The 21,521-nt window shown below is 39.4% G+C and overlaps 1 protein-coding gene across 2 annotated transcripts in view; it reads left to right on the top strand.

Annotated features, from left to right (window-relative positions):
- HSPA12A (heat shock protein family A (Hsp70) member 12A) overlaps positions 1–21,521 on the top strand; it is a 52,194-nt gene that overhangs the window by 3,932 nt on the left and 26,741 nt on the right. The window contains exons 2-7 of one of the 2 annotated variants that reach the window (XM_084210223.1): positions 7,725–7,867; positions 9,623–9,708; positions 11,589–11,713; positions 17,919–18,105; positions 18,905–19,009; positions 20,851–20,967. In XM_084210223.1, the coding sequence (XP_084066349.1) occupies positions 7,852–7,867; positions 9,623–9,708; positions 11,589–11,713; positions 17,919–18,105; positions 18,905–19,009; positions 20,851–20,967 (636 nt within the window). In that variant the 5' untranslated portion in view covers positions 7,725–7,851. Of the gene's footprint in view, positions 1–7,724; positions 7,868–9,622; positions 9,709–11,585; positions 11,714–17,918; positions 18,106–18,904; positions 19,010–20,850; positions 20,968–21,521 lie in introns of both variants that reach the window. The other variant, XM_084210222.1, reaches the window with a different exon arrangement.

Below are 21,521 nucleotides of genomic sequence, written 5' to 3'. Positions count from 1 at the left end.
TTCATGTAAATGAAGAGGAAAATGCAGTCATTTTTAAGAAGTAAGCAAATAAATAAACAAAGCTCCTCAGAATATGGTGGCCAGAAAGCCTAGAATGCCTTTGTTCTTCATGCAGGACTGCAGGAGGGTGTGTCAAGGGCACCAGAGGGGCTTTGGGAGCGGTGCTGGTGCTCCCCTGCCCTGGCTCACTGCTCTCCAGTCCTCTGTGAGTCACTGGGTGCTCCCTGGCCCAGATCAGGAGCTCTGTTGTTACAGATTTGCAGGCTCTGAGCACATGGATCAGTTCCAAGCGCACCTAAATTTGCAAGAATGAGAGACCTGGAGAGGATTTGGCTTTTAGCTTTTAACTCAACACTCTCAGGCTGTGCTCTGCAGATGCAGCTTCTGAGGAATACTGGAGAGAGATTTCTAGTAATCATTACCAGTTGGAGTCCAGAAAAGTGTGGATGTGAATGTAGTTCAATAACAGGAATTCCGTGTCATCTGAGGGAGTTAATCCACATTCTCTCTCTGAAGAAAATCAGTTCCTATTGCAGGAGCCTGCCCAACCTGCACTAGTTTCCTTGGGCAAGGAAGCAGAGATAATTATTCTCCCTTTGCTACTTCCTTCACCCAGAGGGAATGAACTGGGAACACAACTTCAGTTTATCCATTTCTGGATACATCCCTAGTTCTCAGTGCTATTCAGGACCAGTCTCTTGGGTGGAAGCAGTTTCTCTCAAAGGGTTTTACAGTCCTGAGTACTCTATGGCCACCTGTCCCTACAAGGTTCTGTGTGCTGCTTTCTTTTTTCTCCTGTTCCCTGTGAGGTTGGAAGAGTGAATATTTGGTGTCTCTTTCCTCATTACATGGATTGGGATATTTTTCTCTCTTAAGAGATAATAACACCATTAAAATAACAGTTCCTCAGTGCATCCTTGCCCCCTCCTTTTGTCAGTGTTTGGGAAATGTGACCATTTGGTCAGCTTCATCATCATTTGAGGACTCTTGATGCCTTCTCCGTGATTAAAGATCAGAACACCTGTGATTAGACTGGGCTGACTGGCAACTAGTCCCATTCCCTGATGCCAAACAGATCCAACAAATTTAACATCTATTTCTCAAGTTTCCATGGATACCTGAGTAGAGCACTCGCAGTAATCAGAACGGCAGGGCATGCCACTTACAGCAGCTTTCAGTGCTGGCACTGTGGAAGTGCTGCATTTAAAAATCAACCTTTTGTAGGAGCTCTCTTGCTTACTCAGCTAGGCTCCTGTTACAATTTCAGCCACAGGAACTCCTTTGAAGGTTGTGCCAGGGGCTTGTCACCGTGACAGTGTAAATTTGCAGTTGGTTTTCTGGCTGGTCACTGTGGTCTTTGTCCATGCACTGTCATGGCACTTGAACGTAACCCTGATGGGTGTTAGCATAAAAACCTCTGGAAGTGGATTTTGGTTGGTGATTGCATGATTTTGTGATCCACTCTGCAAATACTCATCAGGTAATTTCTTCTTTTCTCATAAGGTATTTTTTTCTTTAAGCTTTTCTTTAGGCCTGGTAACTATGTGTTTTCGAGATCATCAAATAAAAAGAAAGAAAATCTGGTTTTTGATACAGCAATGAAATATTGCTCAGAAGAGAAATCAATAGCCATAGACTGTGGTTTTGTAGATGACTTTGCTAATGACTTCTCAAATGTGATGCCTATATTTGACATTTTGTCATAGTTACTGTTCCTTTATTTTTCCATCTTTGAACAAAATTGGGTTTAATAGCCTTGAAGAATATGAAGGGATTTATATAGAGCATCACTCATGCTGACTACTATAAGTAATGTCTATTCTAGTTTGGCTTTTCTTTTTATCCTGCCCCCTGCTTATCCTTTTTTCCCCCCTGTGAATTGATGAGAGTGGTTGGTTTTCTCTTGTCAAGGCTCTGTAAATGTGTGAATCATGTTAAGCCTTCCAGAAGATTGTCAAAATGAAGACAAACATATTCAAATTTTTTTCCCAATTCATGTTTTAAGAAAAAGGTGTCACTACATTCATCCAGCTTGATGCATGGCGAGATGCTGTTTGAATCTAGGAATGCTTGAAAACTAAATAATCTTTTTGCCTTCTAAGTGAACAAATGCCCCCCCCCCAAAATGTATGGTGGATGCAGTCTGAAAAGTTGAACAGTGATTCTTTGAATATCTTGATTGAGAAAGGTAGGATTGCATTCTTTTCAGGATACAATTACATCTTGATGTGGTTCTTAAACAGAAACATGTTTGTAACTGTAATATTTTGATCTTGTTTTTTAAAAAGAAAAAGCAGTGAACCAGTCCAGTTGAGCTGGGAAATGGTGTTTTTCTCAGAGAGTGATTAACATCACAAATGTTCTGTTTTATCAGTATGGTCCTGGGAATTGGAGCATAATCTTAGTAGTGCCATTCCTGACAACCTTGCAGTGAACAAAGTGGAGGAGGTAGATGGGGACAGACATGATGATGGAGGAGAAGCAGCAGGAAGCCTTTTCCAGGAAGGTGTCTTTTCACCTAAGTTCTGTACATCTTGGGGTTTGTTTTCTGTTCCTTATGAGTTCCTGGAAGCAGCGAGGGGGGAGGTGAGAGATAGAGGAAGACAGTGCTTGCTCAGAGGCAAATAGTGCAAGGAAGTGTGAAGGAAGCAAGTTCAAAGAAGAGCTTGTTGAAGGGAGAGAAGTTTAGTTCATGTACACTGAAGGCGTCTCTTACAGACCTGTGTTAGGGAGTATTTAGGGAAATCATGGAGAATTGTCTTTTACCACTCTGAGCTGCCAAATCTGTTGTCAACCCACCCTTATCACAACATGTAGCCTGCCTTCTGCAGCAGGTAAATCAGGATCATGGCTGTGGAAGAGGTGGGATGTGGGAAGAGAGGGATCACTGCAGGGCGCTGCTGGTGAGTTCCCCCTCACCCCAGGCTCTGGGACATGAGCAGGTTTTGAGCACCCTGGAATCCCATCAGGGGTGGGGAAGGAAATGGGAGGGGAGAGGGAGCTGGCTGATTGCAGAAGCTGGAAAACTCTCAGGTCATTCAGGGTGGAGCTGGATTTGAGACCTTGCAGTGTAGATGGTGAAAGGGTTTGAGTTGAAGGCAGATTTAGCTGTTGGTGAGGACCTGCTGGGGCATCACACACCCAGTAAGTGTGATTGCTCAGCTTTAGTCCATCTTACCAAGCATCAGGGAGATCAGATCTATTGTGGATAAAGTATTTTAGCCTATTTCCTGTCAGAGAAGTGAACATAACCCATGTGGCATTTTCAGAAGGTTATTGCGAGTTCTTGCGTGTTTCTTTCATCTCAAATTAAGTTCACAGAAAATTGGTGGCATCTTCTGGTCTCTCTTTGCTGCTGAGGCTCAGGAAAATGAATATTGTCCACAGAGTGAGTGATAGGATGAAACTGGGGTTGGTTTTTGATACTTTTAACTTAATGGTAAAATCTTAAAATTACCTTAGAAAGCATTCATAGTGTAGTAAAACTGTAATGCCTCTAGTCAGAACATAATTGTGATGGGACATAATATAGAAGCAATAAATGGAAAAGGTCAAAGTTGTAATGACAAACATGTCCTATTTTTAGAATTCTGTGCAAAGTATTGGGAGATATTTTTTTCTATTTTTTTTTTTTTTTTACTTAGGAAATCCTTGTGCTCTAATTGGTATCAGTGCAATGAATTCCAGTTCTTCCGGGGACCAGATATTATGAAAGGGTATCAGGAAACTTGGATTTGTATCAGAGATTAGCTATGGCTGTATTCATGGAAGAGAAGTGTATTGCAGTCTTCAGCAAACCAGCTGGATGCCTACTGGCATTTTAAAACAAAGAACTCTAATTCCATTGATGGTCATAACAGTGGTGCCATTGGTTTCAGTAGGAACAGAAGGTTCTTACTTCTAATATGACATATGGGATCTTTTTATTATGCATAAGAATATTTTAAGATTTTTTTTTGCTTCTCTCCATGTCTTTTTTTATTGTTCTGTAATTATTTTAAAAGGCCATCTTTGTATTTACAGTAAAATGCTCTAGGTTGTCACATTGCATTTGGAAGCTCTGACATTTTGTTCTTAATGCAAAGGAAAATCTCAGCAGTAGGAAAAGCTGAATAAGGTTTTCTTCATCAGTGCAGCAATTGCCAGCTAATAGCAATATAGTAAACCCTTCTTTCCTTGTGCAGATATCATTAGGAAGGTTTGCTTGGGTCAAAATTATTTTGATGCTCAAAAGGTTATAATCTTTTGAATGAAAAATAATGGGTTTATTCCATTCTTTTGTTGCCTGATGGCTAATCTGTACCCATGTTTGGTTCAGTACCTCCTTATTTTTGCTTTTTTTCCCTAAATTTTTAATCCAGATATAGTGCCTGAATGGGATAGATTTTGGTATTACCCACAACCTGACTGAGAGCAGAGCAGTGTGTATACACACAGCAGCAGTCATCTTTACCACATGCTGGATGGCTGGAAATTCCAGACAAATGGCCATGAGATACGTGCAGTGTTTGATTTGTGACATGTTCAGTGTGTTCATGGTGAGTTCAGTTAACATGGATTTATTGGAGCCACAAAGATCAGCTGCAATAGTGACATTATTAATAGGTCTAATGCATCTCCACTTCCCTTGTGCACCTGGTTCAGCAGCCTACAGATAGCTGAGTGCTGGGATGGTTTGGCATTTGGAGCAGAGGATGTGCATTACACAAATCAAAAAGAGTTATTGCAGCTTTCCTTCTGAGCCAGGGTGGTGTCCTGCTGCCACTCTCAGCTGGGAGTTTGGGAGAGCCTGGAAAAGGACCCACTGGTATCTTTATTGTGAAAGCACTTACTAGAATACTGGAACTATGATCTGAAATGGGGAATGGTATTGATCCTGTTGTTGATTCAGAAAATTGTGGAAGAGTTTGTGTTGGGTGTGTGGCCACTATGTCAGGATAGAAATACAAATTTACTTGTGATTGGGATATAACATACACTGGTGTTCAGGCATGTTCTTAGAGAGGTTATATCGTAGTGATGCTCCTTTGCTTGTTCGTTGGTTTGTGAAACTGCTGTAGGAGAGAGGTCCAGTCAGGTGGGAGTGAGGTCTGAGAAGGTTTGGGAAGTGCAACTTCTCTGGTGAAGCCTTTGCTTTTGTAGCCATCACTCCAAAGTAGTGCAGAATGTGCCTGAAATGGTTTTGGATGGCAGACTTGGGGCTTGAATCCTTATTTCTTCTTTTTTAAAAAGTCTTTTCCATACACAGAACTGGTGACATGAGGCACATTCAGAAATGTCCCCCTTTCCCTGGTGTGACAGCATTTCTGGGCATTATGCTGCACAGCCCCACACCCTGTATCCCAGGTTCCTGATTTACTTGTCCTGGTAAATTCTCCCTGGTGACAAAGCCCTCTTTAGCTTATCCATTGTTTATGGCACCTGGGTTAGACAGAATCCACTGCTCCAGCATCTGTTTCACTGGGGAAAAGAACAAGGTCCATAATATGTGATCTGGGAAATTTTACTGATGCCTTATGTAGCTGAATTATATACAGATGAAAAGTTGAACAGAAAAGAGAAGATTTTGCTGAATTTTTTTTTTTTTGGTTGAGTACCACCTTAGTGGCTTGTGACTGGGAGGTCCAGCAGTCACACTTCCTTAGCTGCTGGCTTGGAACTGATTATCTGGGGCTGTATTGGTCCATGTCTGGTTTTTTCAGTAGTTCCCTAAAGTTCATTTATCCAGTCCTGAATAGGAATGTGTGACAGGGACTCTCAAAAATTCAGAACTGACTGATGGCCTTCTAGCTGCCATTAACTGATCTTTCTAATTAAATAATGAGCTTGGTCCTGCTCTCCAGATCTATGAAAAAATCAGATTCAGCTGAACACGCAATCAGTGAAATATCCACAGTGCATCAGCAAAGTTTTTATAAATGTTCTGGACTTTGCTTTTAGTCTGCATTCTTTGACACTTAAAGGTTAATCCTTCCTTGCATTTTGTCAAAATCTACAATGTTGCTGATCATTTACTGAAAAACAGAAAGAGCTAAACAGATTAGGCATTACAGGAAACCACAGAAAATAAACTCTGTTTAGATGAAAAGAAGGTTTAATTTAAATTAAGTCTGCTAAACCAGCAATTGGAGCTAATGTGATAATGGACTTGATTTCATTATTAATACAATATCTTCTGATCTCATAATTTTACTAATTCTGTAATGGTTTGGGAATCTGCCTGAAAATGGGAGCCTTCTCTGTTTTCCCTTCAACTTCTGATCTTAAAAATGCACAAGGTGTTCTTTGCCAATTGCTTGGGTTAGGACTTAAGTCAGAAATCCTAATGTGTTCAAATTTGTTGAAATTACCCAAATCATATTCCAGGTTAATATTCATATCAGAAGTAAATATAAGAATTTTTATTCAAGAAGTTTGCATCATATTTCGAAAAATATTATTTTAAAATACTGGTTTGTTTGAGGACTTATTTAATTTGGATTCTAAATCAGATTCCTCAGTTTAATTTGGTGTGTAAATTGGCAAGAATTTAAGTGTTTATTTAATGCGTACTGTTCAGCTGTGTTTTTGTCATAGCATGTAGTTTGACAGAGATAAAGATCCTTAGTAAACACAGAGATAAAGCTGGAACTTGAGCTATGTAGAACATTACTTGATTATGTTTTTTTTTTGTTGCAGAAGCCATAATAAGTCATTCTGATTCTAAGAACTGTTCCACATACCCAGATCCGATCCAGGACAGTCTAGGCATCAATTTTCAGTTTCATGATTCAAATCAGGTTCCTTGCAACCCTTTTCCCATTCTCTGGCTTGGAACATGCTTTTGTTTCTGTCAGATCAACCAATCACGGTGCTTTAGAGATAAGGGATTTTTAAATATCCTGGAATATCCATGCATTTACTGTTCTTCAGAACACAGCTGTAAAAAGTGTTACACATGCACATTTTTTTCACCATGGAAACACTAACTCAACAAAATACAAAAGCTCCCACATAGACAAATATATTTTAACACCTTGCAGTTCAGATGGGGTAGATAGTATAATGTTACAAATATCCTAATTTCATTTGCTTTTAAAAGTCATTTCACTGCCTGTTGAGAAGTTTTGGCATTAGATCCAGGATGATCTAGAATTGTTTTATTTAGCTGGGTATTTGCAGGAGGAGTCATGAATGCAGTGCAGGATGGTTGTGGGTTTAGAAGGGTCTTTTTTATTAATTAACTAGAATTAATTCTTGGTAGGACACCACCCAAATTAGTGGTTTCACTGGATAGATGTCAGTATTGTTCTGGATATTTATTCACTGCTCTCTAAGATAGAAAATTCTCTGTGACAGGATACACATTTTTGTGAGTTGCACACAGAGCTATAAATAACTTTTCAAGGCTGATAGCTGAAGACAGGTTGGAAAAAGCATCTCAGAAACACAGAATAGTTTGAGGGGTTGGAAAGGACCTTGAAGATCATCTTGTTTCAACCCCCTGCCATGGACAGGGACACTTTCCACTGGACCAGGTTGCTCCAAACCCTGTCCAGCCTGGCTTTGAGCAGGAGTGGGGCAGCCACAGCTTCTCTGGACAACCCGTGCCAGTGCATCTCCACTGTCACAGTAAAGAATTTCATCCTGATATCTAATGGAAATCTACCCTTTTTTATTTTAATTTACCCTTTGTCCTGTCATTACTTGCCCTTGTAAAATGTCCCTCTCTGGCTCTTTTGCAGGCCCCCTTTAGGTACTGGAGGGTGCTCTAAGGTCTCCTCTCCCAGGCTGTCTCCACAGCAGAGGTGCTCCAGCCCTCTGATCATCTCTGTGGCCTCCCCTGGACCTGCCCCAGCACATCTGTGAAACATGAGTGCCGAAACAGGTAACCAGAAGAATTAATGGCAAAGTGGAACACTGAAAACACATGATGTCTACATTTTGTGCTTCCAATCAGCATCCTAAGTGTGGGTAAAGTGCAGGTTTCCAAAGATGTTGAGTCAGTGTTGCAATGTCCTGGTCTGCTCAGGAAGTATAGTTCAGGTCCAGCCAGGAATTACAGCAGGATGCAAGGAATATATTTTGTTAGTTATTTCATTTTTTTTTCTGTGTTGAGGTACTGTTTTTCAATTCTAAAATAAATACCATGTTGCTGGTGCAAAAATTAAGAGGTAAAAATGGCACAAAGGAGGCTGATAACAGCATCTGTTCCAAAGATGTCTTAATGAACCGAGCAGATTCTGTGCTTGTCGCATTTGGCCTGTGACTTCTTGTACTTCACTGCAAGAGAAGTAGCTTCATATATTCCTGAAAAATTTGTGTAGAAAATGCAAATACTGTGCTTCTGCAAATGCTTCTGAAATCAGACTGAACATGCATGTTAAAACCTCAAGAAATAAGTGAAGTTTCAAGAGCAAAATTAAGATTTGGAGGAAGATTTTTTTCCCTGCAGGCAAATTCCCTCATACTTGCAGGGTTTTTGAATCTTTCCTGGGAAACAAGACATATTTGATTGCCATTTTTCCCTATGTAATTCTGAGGTCTTGGAGAGCAGCTTCAGTGTCATCTTGGAGTGATGCTCTGAATTTTTAGTCTGCAAATGTCTGGGAATGCTATCAACAAATGTGTGATGTATCCAAGTAGGTGATAAAAATAGATTGAAATGTATTACTTATTATTTAATTATTACAATTAATGTTCAGAGGTCTGTTACATCATCTGCTTTACATGTAATTGTAGCTGGTATTCTGTGGAAGAGAATTCAGAAAGCACTTAGGGCTTAAATTTTGGAGCATGGACAGGGTGTGTGGGACCTTTTCTGCATTCTATTTTGATAAACTATTGCATTCTTCATGAGAGTACAAATTATATAAAAATCCATCCAAGCTATCAGTGCTTAATTTATTTTAAGCCATTTAGTTTTCTGTCATCAGCAATGTAAATGAAAGAATGAAAAATAAAATTAGTGCATTACAGTGTTTGTCACTCATTTGGTCTGTGACTTTAAATGAAGTTTTAGTAATGTATGCTGGGTAGAAATATTTCTTTGATGACTTGTTAATAATGCTTTCCTTTTTCCCAGCTGGATTCTGTCCTGCAGTAGTAGTAACAGCTGCAGGATGTTCCAGTGCAGAGTGCAGTGAAGGATAAAAACAGAGACAGTATTGGGAAAGTTTCAGAATAAAGGCTCAAGATGGACAAATTGCAGCTTACTCTTCCTGCTTTGCCAATCGCTCTCAACTCCCCTTTTTCTTTTAAATGAATCTGTGTTTCTGGATCTCACAGCTTGTGTTTAGTTTCTGCATTCATGCATTTAAATCCTAGGCAGTGTGTGGTGCTCAAGCTGCTTGTACCAACTATGATTTTTGAATATGTTTGGGAAGACTTTTAAGATTGTACATGACAATGTCATAAAAGAATGGTAATAGTCATGAAGATTAGACAGACGTTTTAAAACCAAAGCAACAGTTGTGTCTTAGCATGTTTTAAAGGCAAAACATGTTTTAGATGGCAGCTGTGGAATTTGCTTTGTGTTTTAGCAGATCCTTTACAACTGGAAAACAGTTTAGCAGTATGCAAAGTAACTGTTGTATTTACTCATTCTGCTTGCTGACACTGATGGGTGTTTGTTTCCTTTTAGATGCAGTTTCCACATCTGCTTACTCATCACCAGCCAAAAGCTTGGGAGACCCTGGAATAACTCCACTGTCTCCATCACACATTGTGGTAAGAAATGTACTCCTAACTTATACTGCATTACCTTCTGCTGCCTGTATAGTGGGACATCATTTCTTTAGAGTTGTTATTTCCTCCATAGTGATCCCCTTTATGCTATCCATGGTCTTAAGTGAGATTTTGGTCACACTGGAGTTGTTGACAGAGCTCTGATTCCTTTCATTGGGCTCCTGGTTTTGCTGTTTTTCATTTGCTAAACTCATAGACTTGCTCCTACATATTTTTATATCAAACACAGGGGTTTCTTGATCCTCAGGGTTCCCAAGGTCTGTCCATGTCTTTATCACTGATTTGTTTAGGCAGCCCCTGAAAAGTCTTCTTCCTTTCAGAAAAAAAAGAAAGATCTATAGGAAATTCAACAGTAAAACCAAATTCTCAGAGAAAAGAATTTTCCCCAAAAGAGAGAGACATGTAGGAGCTCAAAATAGGAGTAACTGGTTTTATTTCTTAAGGAAAATAGCCATTTCTGTAAGCTTTTAGAACCAAGAGCATGTCCCACAGGTAGTATGTTTTAATCTCTTGTACATCGTGCTAATTGTGTTGATAAACTCCTATTAAAACTAACTCCCAACCTTTTTTGAGATCATTTGTATAATTTGTAACGCAGTACTTGCACAGTGTGCTTCATCTTATTGCAAGGGATTGTGTTCAGAACACATTTTTATCCTTGTGAGTCTGTGGTAGAACACTGCCTTAGCTTTCTGATTCGAGTTCAGAATTGTGCAAAAACCCATCTTCAGGATTTCCAGTGCTCTCTCCCATAGCTTTGGCTCTTATTCCCTTCTTTCTTTATATACCCTTGAAATTCCTCTTTTACTTCTGTCACACTGATGAATTACATCATATTTCAGTTAGATTTGCTCCTTAAACTCTTTGAGGAAGACATTGTCTTAGTTGAAAAACTTTTATTAGGAGAATCCAAACAAGTCTTTTATGATTGGAGACCAAAACTTGTTGCTCTTGTTTCTCCATTTCAAGCAGCAGGTGTATGGAGAGATCTTGGAAAATGTAGGGGTACAGCAGGAATGTGCAGGTAGTGGGAGGTGTGGAATAACAGAGATCTGTGGTGGAACACTGCCCATAGAGGGAGGCCATGTGGCAGCTGGTCTGTGAAAGGTAACATCAATTGCTTCCAAGTGTTTCTGGGAGTACAGGCTGAGCAGTCCTGGTGGATTTAGGGCAACAAGGCTGGTGAAGGGCCTGGAGCATATTGCCCTTGACTGTGCTTTTCAGGGATTGCAGGATTACAGGTAAAAGGCAGGAGAAGGATTCAAATTCATCATGAGCAGCTGAACAGCTTCCCACATTCTAGCACAGGCAGGAGGAGTGCAGCATGTAGTGCTGGCTAAACAGGTGTTACATAAATTCTGCTTTTTAACATGGGATGTAAATCTTATTGCTGTGTTTTGGGTGGGTTTGTCTCTGTTATTTTTGAATAGTAATAGTATTTTATGTTCATACTTATGATACAGTTAACTCCTAAAACCACCGAGTAAGTACCAAATATATCACAATGATGGACAAATTCTTCAGTTGATCAGTTTAAGAAAAAAACCAACCAAACCAGCCCCAAACCCCTAAGTTTTAATAATACAGGATAAGAAGTATTTCAAAAATGAGTATGAAGGAAGCTTTGAATAGAAAATGATGTATAAAAGGTTCTAGCATGTATGTTGAGTCATGTATTGAATTTCCAGTTCCATTGGAATGTGCAGCTTTCTGATACCAGCTTCGGTCACAAGGGCAAAATTAGGGAAGTCCTCATTTTCACTGAAGAGATATGCAGGTCTTGCAGAGCAAAACTTGTGACAGGTTACAATGATTCTGATCAGTGATTCTGTGTCTGTTTTGCTTCTGCTGTTTAACAGAAGGACTCTGATGCAGACGATGCTGTAGAACAGTTATTTCTTGTTGTTGTGGCTATTGATTTTGGCACAACCTCCAGTGGCTACGCCTACAGCTTCACCAAGGAGCCAGAATGTATTCATGTAATGAGGTAAGGGCTGCAATGCAGCATTTGGTTTGTGACTCTGAGAACATGGGTTGCCTGCAGTAGCCATAGATTATTTTCTACAGGAGCCTGAAGTGTCTGGATTTGTGTGGCATTACCACAGTGTGCAGATTTCTCATGGTTATGACTTTTTGTTGCATCTTATTGTATTCTGATTCTTACTCTGCTGAGTTTACAAGATGACAGAGCAGAAGGAGGAATCTGAGTATTCAGAATTGTTCATGGAGCAGAGTTAATAACTAAGTCAGGATGCCCTTATCTCAGACACTGATTTCCTAAGGTCGTGGCATCCAGGAGTTGCCCATCCCCTGGAATCAAACTGTGTATAGTTAGTGTACAGCACTTGGTTACTTGCACTGGGAGTTTGTTTGGCTTTCTGGTATTAAAGCTTTGTGGTATTAAATCTGAATCAAATCTATGATAATGATCCACTGATGTTGGGTAATAAGCAACCAAGAGGCATGAATGTGAAAATGAAGTTTTGATGTGAAATCTGTCTGTGTTATATGTATGTAAAGGACAGATTTAGATGTTGTGATGTAGAGAGTTTTTCTTATTTTTTATTTCTTGATTAAATCAGTACAATATAACTCTATGCAATCACAAATGCAAAAACTGTTATGGCAGCTACCTGAGATGTTTGCCCTACAAACCATTGCTATATTTTATGGTATTTTTAAAAAAAAGTTATAAATAAACTTAAAACATGTTTAATTATAATTATTATAGTATATTTAAAATTACTATATTGTAATGAGAGCAAGATGTAGATAATTTTAAACATAAAAAAGTATATATGAAAAGCTCAGCCATAGATGTTCTTCTAAACAGTCTTACTGTTGCAGAAGTAGGTACTGTGCTGCAATGCTGAGAACACAAGGTCAAAAAGCCTAATTTGCTGCAGTCCAGTGTGATATACTGCATTTTCTCTAAGCAAAGGTGGTAGCTGAATGCAGCTCCCTAAATCTCAGCAGACAATATTGATTGTGCAGTCAGCCTGCATAGTTGTTTTGTGTGTGGCTGCAAACTAATGCAGCTGAGGGATTTAAAATACTGTCTAAAGGAAGGTAAATTTAGAAATGGTATTCTGCCATCCAGTTGCAAAGATATCTGCCATTTGCAGGATGGACAAGTAATGTTTTCCAGGTCCTTTCTGCATTTCAGCCATCTCTTGTTCTCTGAGCAGCACAGGAAGGTGCACAAGGCTGCAGTCAAAGGACACACCCTGTGTTACTGCCTCAGCTCTCAGGGTGGGCAGGCTGGAACCCATGGTTATCAATTCCTGTTCTCTTTGGCAGGAACTAATTAATTAAAGTTTGTAAATAAGTTGGATGGAATGAGGGAGAACATCACTGAAAGTGTACCTGAACAAGCCTAAATTGTGTTTAGAACAGCTCTGTGTTGGTCCTATAAATGCTGGAGGTTTTACTTTGTGGAATCACTGCTGTTTCTGGGGAAGTCCTTGAAGTGCCTTGGGCTCAAGTTTTACCTTAGGACCTGGTTTTGCTGCTGGATCCACAGTATGGATTAGAATCTCCTTCCCTGAGGAAATCCCTTCTCCTTACCAGGCTTCCTGCTGTCAGTCACTGGGACATTGAAATCCAGGTGCTGATTCCAAATCTCAGTTGACATTTTGCTATTTATGGTTCAAAACATGACATTTTCCTCCTCCTGCAGTAATGGCAGCATGACAGTGATTTCAGAGCTATGTAGCTATGATATGAGATACTGAAGTTGAAAGAAATTAAATAAATTACTTTGCAGCCAAAGGGGAGGAAATTTTTTTGGGGGGGGTGTATTCATATTTCCAACAGATGTTTCAAACAATGGCAAGCATTTTAATACCAAGAATTATTTTAACTTTTTAAATTAGATATTTCTATCTGGAAAGGATTTTTGCTAGATGTAATTGAAATGGACTTACAAAGTAATACATGTAATATTTTTATATATATTTATATATTGACACTCATGAAATAATGAAATTCAATCATGAATTCAACCATTCAAAAGAATGGTATATTTATTAAGGTAAGTCTGCAGTAGTTCAGAAGGTATTAAGGGCTGTATATAATGAGGCTTACATGTAGGATAACTTACAAATATTTCAGCAGAGTAAATGTAGCTTCCCGCCGGCACTCGAGAATGTTTACATTAAAATAAAGCATACCAGTGATGCATGGTCCCCTCTACTTCCTAACATTTTTTCCACCTTCCCTCCTTAGTGTTGATTCTTTCCAGATACTTAGATTTCTGACTGCCTTTTAACAAAGCAGCTTTTCTCTAAAAGGGTAAGGTGGGTTTATTTAGAAGGTCCTGCTTTGGAAAAGGGTGAACACACAGGGCTTTAGCTCCAGGTTTCAGTGTAGTGCCAGCAGTGCCATGATTCTTGTTCTGTAATTAGGAGGCAAACAAAGTCACATTTTTGACGGTGTGTTTATTTGCTGTGATGCCCAGTGCTAAAAAAAAAAAGATTTTATAAGCATTGACTGAACAAAGTTCTTTCAGCATATATTTATCTTGAAATGTATGAGTGGCCTCACTCATCTCAGCATGTTTGGAGTTGGGTGTGGGTTTGTAAATGTTCAGTGAATGACTTCACTTTGATTGCAAAACGTTGGTTACTGTTTTATCAGTTTTAGATAGTACTGACAGCTCTTGATAGTCGCCCCCAGCTTCTGTTACAGGTAGCTGTGGTTCAGGTTCTTTTTGCAGAGGGAATGTGTTACAGTGAGTGCTGTTTGCAGCATAACTTGAGACTGGAGGAAAGGCATCTGAGCTGCCTGGCCATGAGCTCAGCACTTCAGTGAGCAGGGCAGTGCCAGAGCCACACAGAAAATTTGCTGCTGTAGAATAAGTAATAACATCTCATTTGGATGGAATACATGAGATATTACACAGTTCTGAAAAGCTCCTCTTGAGTTATATGCACTTAGGTGAAGTTACAGATGTTTTAGCTACTGGCTAGATGGCTGAATGGGAGTATTTCATAGACGGAGAATGAATGAAGAAATGCATGTGGCTATGAAACAAATGGCAGTCTGTCTTTGGAAGGAGGGAGAATGTGGTCTCTTTTCAGTGCAACTTCAGCCTTCAAGTTTTTCCCCTTTCCCTCTGTAATTGTTGGGAGGCACACACCTGCCTTTTTTCTGCATACACACTGCTGATGGCATTCAGCTGCATTTGGATGACCCCAGTGTTTCATTTCCTTGGCTGTGGTGCTACAGCTCTGGATCAAATTCTCATCACTCTACACAAGTCCCTCTTTGGTCTGTCTTAGCCAGATTGAGGTACAAGTGAAGGCATTTCTCTAACCTTTGTATAACCTCGTCCTTCTTTCCTCACTGACTCTCTTTTCTCTATTTTCACTTCTAGTATACAGTTAGATGCTCTGTGGCTATAAACAGGTCTATGTTGTTTATATTTCTGTTCAGAAACTCCACTTTATATCATCCTAGGAACTCATTCGTCTGCATTTGAAAGAAATCTACCTTGGTTCTCTTTGAATAGTTTTTTCAGTTGCGATTCTGCGCTGCAAAAATATCTCCCACATGTATTTACAGCAGTTCTGGCTTGTTTGTGCTTTTGATAGGCATTTTCTTTTTCTTTTTTCCTAATTTTTACCATTATTTTGCCTCTGTTGGTACCGTGAAAGGAAACTGCAAATGAAAGCGTTGCAGTCCTAGTCCTACTGACTAAAATTCTCCTGTCACTGGAGTGAAGCCAGGGCTCCACCTGGCAAGAGTGTTGCAGCCAGGAATTAACATTCCCATGCTTTTGCATCTGCTTCTCTCTAGAAAAACATCACACAGGAGTATTTCTAAATCTCTGATTGCAAATGGTAGAGTCCTGCTTCCCTTTCTCTTTCCTGGCTGTCCTTTCTGTGACTGAACAGCAATACAAGCTGGGGGCTTTAGAAGGTGCTGAGCAATTACTGTGTCCAGTTTCCATCAGAAACTCATCAGGAAGCAAACATCCAATTCTCCAGGTGGCTTTGAAAATTTCATCCCGTGGTGTTGAACATAAATTTGTCTTCATTTAAACTGCACCTTAAGCGTGCTTATTCCGGAAAGAGAAAATGTTTGCCTGGCCATAATGAAAAACAAAGAAGCATTGTTATTAGCCACAGCCTATTTATGGCATTTCCCACCAATGACTCAGAATGAATCATTAATGATTCCAAGCAAAAACGATATCAGTCTGTCTCTTCTCTGCTTGCAGCGGGTGTGTGGGATTTAACAATCTGCTGGAATAGCAGTGTTTTCTGTTCATGAGCTGTGAGATCCCAGCTTCTTCACATTGGAACCATATGTTTGCTGTAACACCTACTCAAAGATTTTGGAGTTGACCAAGTGCATTTCTAGCAGCAGGTTAGAAGAAATGACCTGGAGCAGAGCCCTTGCCAGCTGATCATGGCTCGGGGGCTGATCAGTGGAACTGGGCAGATTTAGGAAAGTTTTTTCAAGTGGATGAATGTGGAAATCATTCCACTCCTCATAATGCTGTTTCTACTTTCAGGGCAGTGGAATTGTCCTCTGCACTGAAGGAAGTCCAGATGTGTAATTCTCTGCTGCTTGAGCTAAAAAGAGAGATTTTGCTCTGTTTGATCCAGTTGAATGATGTGAAGGGGTCCCAGCCCTTCAGAAGTTCCCATTCCTTGTTGCTTTGCCAAGTACCAACCCCTTAGATTGTAGTTTGCCATGGCAGTTTTCTGCCTTGGTCTGGAGGTCAATTAATGTTCAATGGATTCAACTGTTTCTGAGAGTGAAATGGAAATTACTTTTTCTGCATACTCTTCCTATGTCACATAAACAGCTACCACAGAGCAAGGCAGACTTTTTATGCTTCAGAATGAGGGCTTTGGCAGGAGTATGTTCTGAAAGTATGTTTTGCTATCTTTAGAAAAAGCAATTGACGTGTAGTTTAATAATGAATGCAGTTGCCTGTGTGATCTTAACTTGGCTCCTGTTTGAGCTGTGTTATGATTATGTCTGAGAGCATAAACAGATTTTCCACTGATGCCTTTTTAAGAAAATGTTTTCTGGTAAATGTTTGTTTCTCATACAGAAAGTACTTGTATATGGTGGGGGGAGGAACTGTAATGTGAGTTTCTTCCATTCTGCCTTTTTTTTTTTTTGAGATGGAGAAGAAATGCTCACAGCTGTTTCTACAACTTTCTACTGTCTGACCTTTTTGTCCTGCCATGCTCCCCTTCAGTTCCTGCTGCTGGGTGTTCCCATATTCAATGTTCTTATTTATTTCCTTATTTATTTCCTGATCCGTTCTGTGAAGGCAGCTTTGGTTTTACTTTGCCTTAATACGTTCATGGGTATCCCCTAAAAATTCCTTCACAATCTTGATGAGATAGGATAGTTTTATTCACCAGTAGGGACAGAAATATTTTGGTGCCTTTAGCATTCTTGGAGTTGGGGAAGTCTGCTTCATTTTTGACAGTTTGAAACTTGTGCAGCATTTTGGGTATTTGAAACACAAAATCCATCAACTTCACATGAGTGGAAAACGCAGTGCAGAGAGCTCAGCATCTGCAGACATGGATGCCTTCAGAGTTTCAGGTGTCTAGGAAATGAAGCACATGATCAGATGTTGGTTGAGCTGGCTTGTCTTGTTTCAGGGAATGTTCTGGGACAGCAATAGGGATTTATTCAACCTCCCCCTGGCGATGTTAGATGACTTAAGCAGGTCCCTAATTCAAAATGGGAAAAATATCCCTTGCAAGTAACCATTCATGAAGTCTGAATCACAGTTGGAAAGGCCATATTTGGGTTTTTATTAGTAGTGTTCTTAGATAATTACTGATTTTTTTTTCTCTACAATATTTATTACATGTGTTGGCTTAGGTAGAAATTTTAAGTACAAAACTGTTTCCTTCATTGTGTATGGCTTACTTCTGGGAACCTGTGTTCTTATCTGAGTGTGATAGATCCTTGAGAATTATACATAACCACAAAAATGTGTTGAATTACCTGAAATGAAAATTGCACTCCTTTTTTCTCAGGTAGAAATAAACCCACTTGATTTTGGTATTATAAGGTTTGAAATTACTGTCTTTGGAGGGAAAAGCAATCTGTGCAATTTTCCACCACATGGCTTTTTCTCATGATACACTTGTTTTTTCCTGCTGCTCTAACCTTGAGCATCACTTACTGGAGCTGTTTCACTTTTTGGCCAGACGATGGGAAGGTGGAGATCCAGGTGTTTCCAACCAGAAGACCCCAACCACAATCCTCCTCACACCAGAGAGAAAGTTCCATAGCTTTGGCTATGCAGCAAGGGACTTCTACCATGACTTGGATCCCACTGAATCAAAGCACTGGCTGTATTTTGAAAAGTTTAAGATGAAGCTGCATACCACTGGTGTAAGTAATACTAAAAATGTGTTTGCTACTCAGGTTGTTTTCCTCTGACCACTACTAAATTTTTGTCAACTGGAAGTGAAGCATCTCTACATTTGCAGAGTAAATTAAACTCTTCAGTTAGCATTATGATTCCTTTTGTTTCTCACTGCATTTGGCAGCTGTGTCTTGCCAGCCTTCCTTGGAGATCCTAAAACTTCAGTATCTGCTTTGCTTCGATCTTCATGTCCTTCTGCATGAGGTTGGTTTGTTGAACAAATCTGGTAAGCAGGAATGGGATATAAGAGCCAGACTGAGCTCTAGAGCAGCCAAGCAAATTCGCCCAGAATTCATTGCCAGAACTGCAAGTGCCAGTAGGGCTGTTAATTTGATATTTTTCCTACTGATTGTGTTTTTGTCTTTAATCCATTTTAGAGCTTTGGGAATTGCCCAGTACTTTCTGTTTTGAGATGTTTTCTGGTTTCATCTGTACTTTTAACTTGGATTAAATCTTGCATGTGCAACTTTATTGCATTTATTTACAGATGTGTCTATTGCATTTGTTTAATATTTAATCCCTATTTCTTTCTCTGCCTGCAGTTATCTGCAGGCATTGTAAGTGTTTAAAAACAAAGTCTAAAATAAGCAGCAAAGTGTCATGATCCAGGAAATTCAAGTGATGAGTTAAATCCTCTTCAGAATAGTTCTGTCACTTTTTCCTAATCAGGTGAATAATGAAGAGTTCACTGTCCTCAAGCAGTGGGAATTAATTTGATGTTTTCCTTTTTCTTTTAATAACTTCCAGTTATTTTCTTTCATGTAGAATCTTACCATGGAGACAGACCTGACAGCTGCAAATGGCAAAAAAGTCAAAGCACTTGAGATATTTGCTTATGCTCTGCAGTTCTTTAAGGAACAGGCATTAAAGGTGGGGTAATGCTTCCTTATCAAGATTTTCTGTATTTATAACTAGTATAATTATGAGCCTTATATTTTTAGCCTTGCCAAGCTTTGACCTAAGTTGTATTTGATGTAAACAAAGCAAGGCAGGTGTAGAAACTCTGGGCAGGCTGTGGACTCTGGAGAGCTCACAATAGCCTGAAGTAATTTCCCCTTGCACAGGTCAAGCTTGATTCACTAATAGCAACCCTGTGATGCAGAGTTCTGAATAGCTTTTTACTGGCTTAGGTATTTTCCACTGTATTTTTAATGGGGGGAAAAAAAAGTACATTTGACAAGAAAATTTAAAAGCGTATTATTTTCCATTTCTGATTCCATTTGAAACGTTGCAGTGCTCATTTCTTGCAGTCTTCTTGGATCACAAGATTGTTTTTCTTATTCTCCAATGGAATACATGTCCCCAGTAAACAGGTTTTGAGATGTTAAATCTCCTGTAAATAGTCAATTGTGAGTTAAGTAAATATTGGCTTCCAACATGCCACTATAATGTCAGTGTGAGCAGAGCAATTCCTGGGTCAAATCAGGGTATTCATCCAAGCAAGTGTTGTTTAAAATAGCCTTGTGGTTAAGAGCTAACCTACTTTTTTGAATGGGTTAATTTATTTTTTCTGAGATCCCAGTCTATTCCTTATGGCTGCAGAGAAAGGATCCTGCCACTGCAGCTCAAATGCCTCATCTTGTCAGGGACATTTTTAACTGTGCTTTTTTGGGGCTGGTTTTGGAGTCACAGGCTTGGACCTGGGTGTAAACTGGGGACATTCTTAGTAAATATGAATGTTGGATAAAATCCCATATATTTGCTGTGCTGCCTGTTCAGGGCTACATCCTTTTCCTGATGTTAATAACTAAATCCCTGGCATTTGTGAGTGAATCCTGGAACTAATTAGACATGCCATGTAAGTGAGCTGTTACTTTGCACTGTACTGTGTGTGTCTGTGGTGCCCTGTGCAGTATAAAGGTGCTACTTTTCCAGCATGGATTTTTGAACTGCAGCATAGCTAAACAAACACAACACCTTGGCTCAGCACCTGCAGAAACATATTTTTTTTTACATTCTAAAGGCCTGTTGTCCACCTTTCTGAACCTTTCTCTGTTTGGATGGAGATTTAGATAGGACATATGGTAATGACATTTTACTTGGAACCTTGCCCAAAACAGGTCAGTATATCACCTAATTTGCAAATGCAGTACAGACTTCCCTCTTTTTTAAGGGGAGAAAAAAAGGACAATAAAAGTACTAAACTAGTCTTGAATGTTTGCTTAAAGCAAAATTTTGAAGGACCAATCAGTCATTTTTAGAGGGGTTAAATGTAACTTCCCCTTGTTAACTGCATTATAAAAGTTTGATTTAAAGGTAAGTGGTGTATAAAGAAGTCATTGAAAAATCCAGATCGTAAAACATAAATGTTCATCAATGATACCCCAAATATTTTTCTGTGTATTAATCAAGATGTAAGTGTGAATTCTTCAGACTAACAGCAGATCCCAAACCATAGCTAAAGATGTACATAAATGTGCTGTAATATTCTGTAAATTGCTGCTTTTGCAAAAGCCAACTTTTCTACTTTGAGCAGTAAACTTTTCTATAGTCGTCCTTGAGAAAGCTTCAACCTCAATCCCACCTTTTGGCACAGTAAAGCATTCTTGGCAGGTTGGAAGTAATTCTGATTTGTAGCATGGATGTAACAGAAAAAAAAATGAAAAGAGGGTTACTGTTATCAGAGCCAGCAGAAAAGAATGTTTTCCTCCAGACACCCATCATTTTACATTCACCTCTATTTTCCTTTTTTTTTTTCCCCCCTTTTTTAGGAGCTCAGTGACCAAGGAGGCTCGGACTTTGAAAACACTGAAGTAAGATGGGTCATTACAGTGCCTGCTATTTGGAAGCAGCCTGCAAAGCAGTTTATGAGACAAGCTGCCTACAAGGTAATATTACAGGCTGAATGTAGAAATGCCCCTTTAAAGCCCTAGTTTATAAGCTAAATGATGAAATGTATTTGGGGCAATTTAGTATAAATACAGCCTAGAAACGTTGAAAAAGGAATTAACTCTACCAAGCAGAAGCTGTAGGTTGTATGTACACATCTCTTAAATGCCTTTCTCTTACTATTTACTTTTATGTATTGATGTCCCTCACTGCAGACTCTGATATTTTAGTCATCTTGGGCAACTTATTCCTGCTGAATTCAGTGCACGTGGAACAGATGCAGTTTTGAGACCCTAGGGAAAGTTGAGTTTAAAATACTGGACACAGTTTTGTTTTGTTACTTTCTTTAGGTCATCACAGACTTTTAAAGCTTAAAAAAAAAAAGAAAAGAGGAGGGAAAGAAAAGAGTCTCCTTGGTGGAACTTTTTTCCCAGTTCCCATTTTCCCACAGTAGGAATGAAAGGACTGTGAACCAGATAGTCTGGATATGAAATTAAATTCAAATGTTATTTTTGCTAGTGAGAGTTTTATCTTCCCCCCAACCGCCCCTCAG

This window comes from Fringilla coelebs, assembly GCF_963513975.1.
Source record: "Fringilla coelebs genome assembly, chromosome: 8".
NCBI classification, from domain to species: Eukaryota; Metazoa; Chordata; class Aves; order Passeriformes; family Fringillidae; genus Fringilla; species Fringilla coelebs.
Note: the sequence above shows the minus strand (reverse complement) of the source record. Positions and strands in the feature narration are given on the sequence as shown.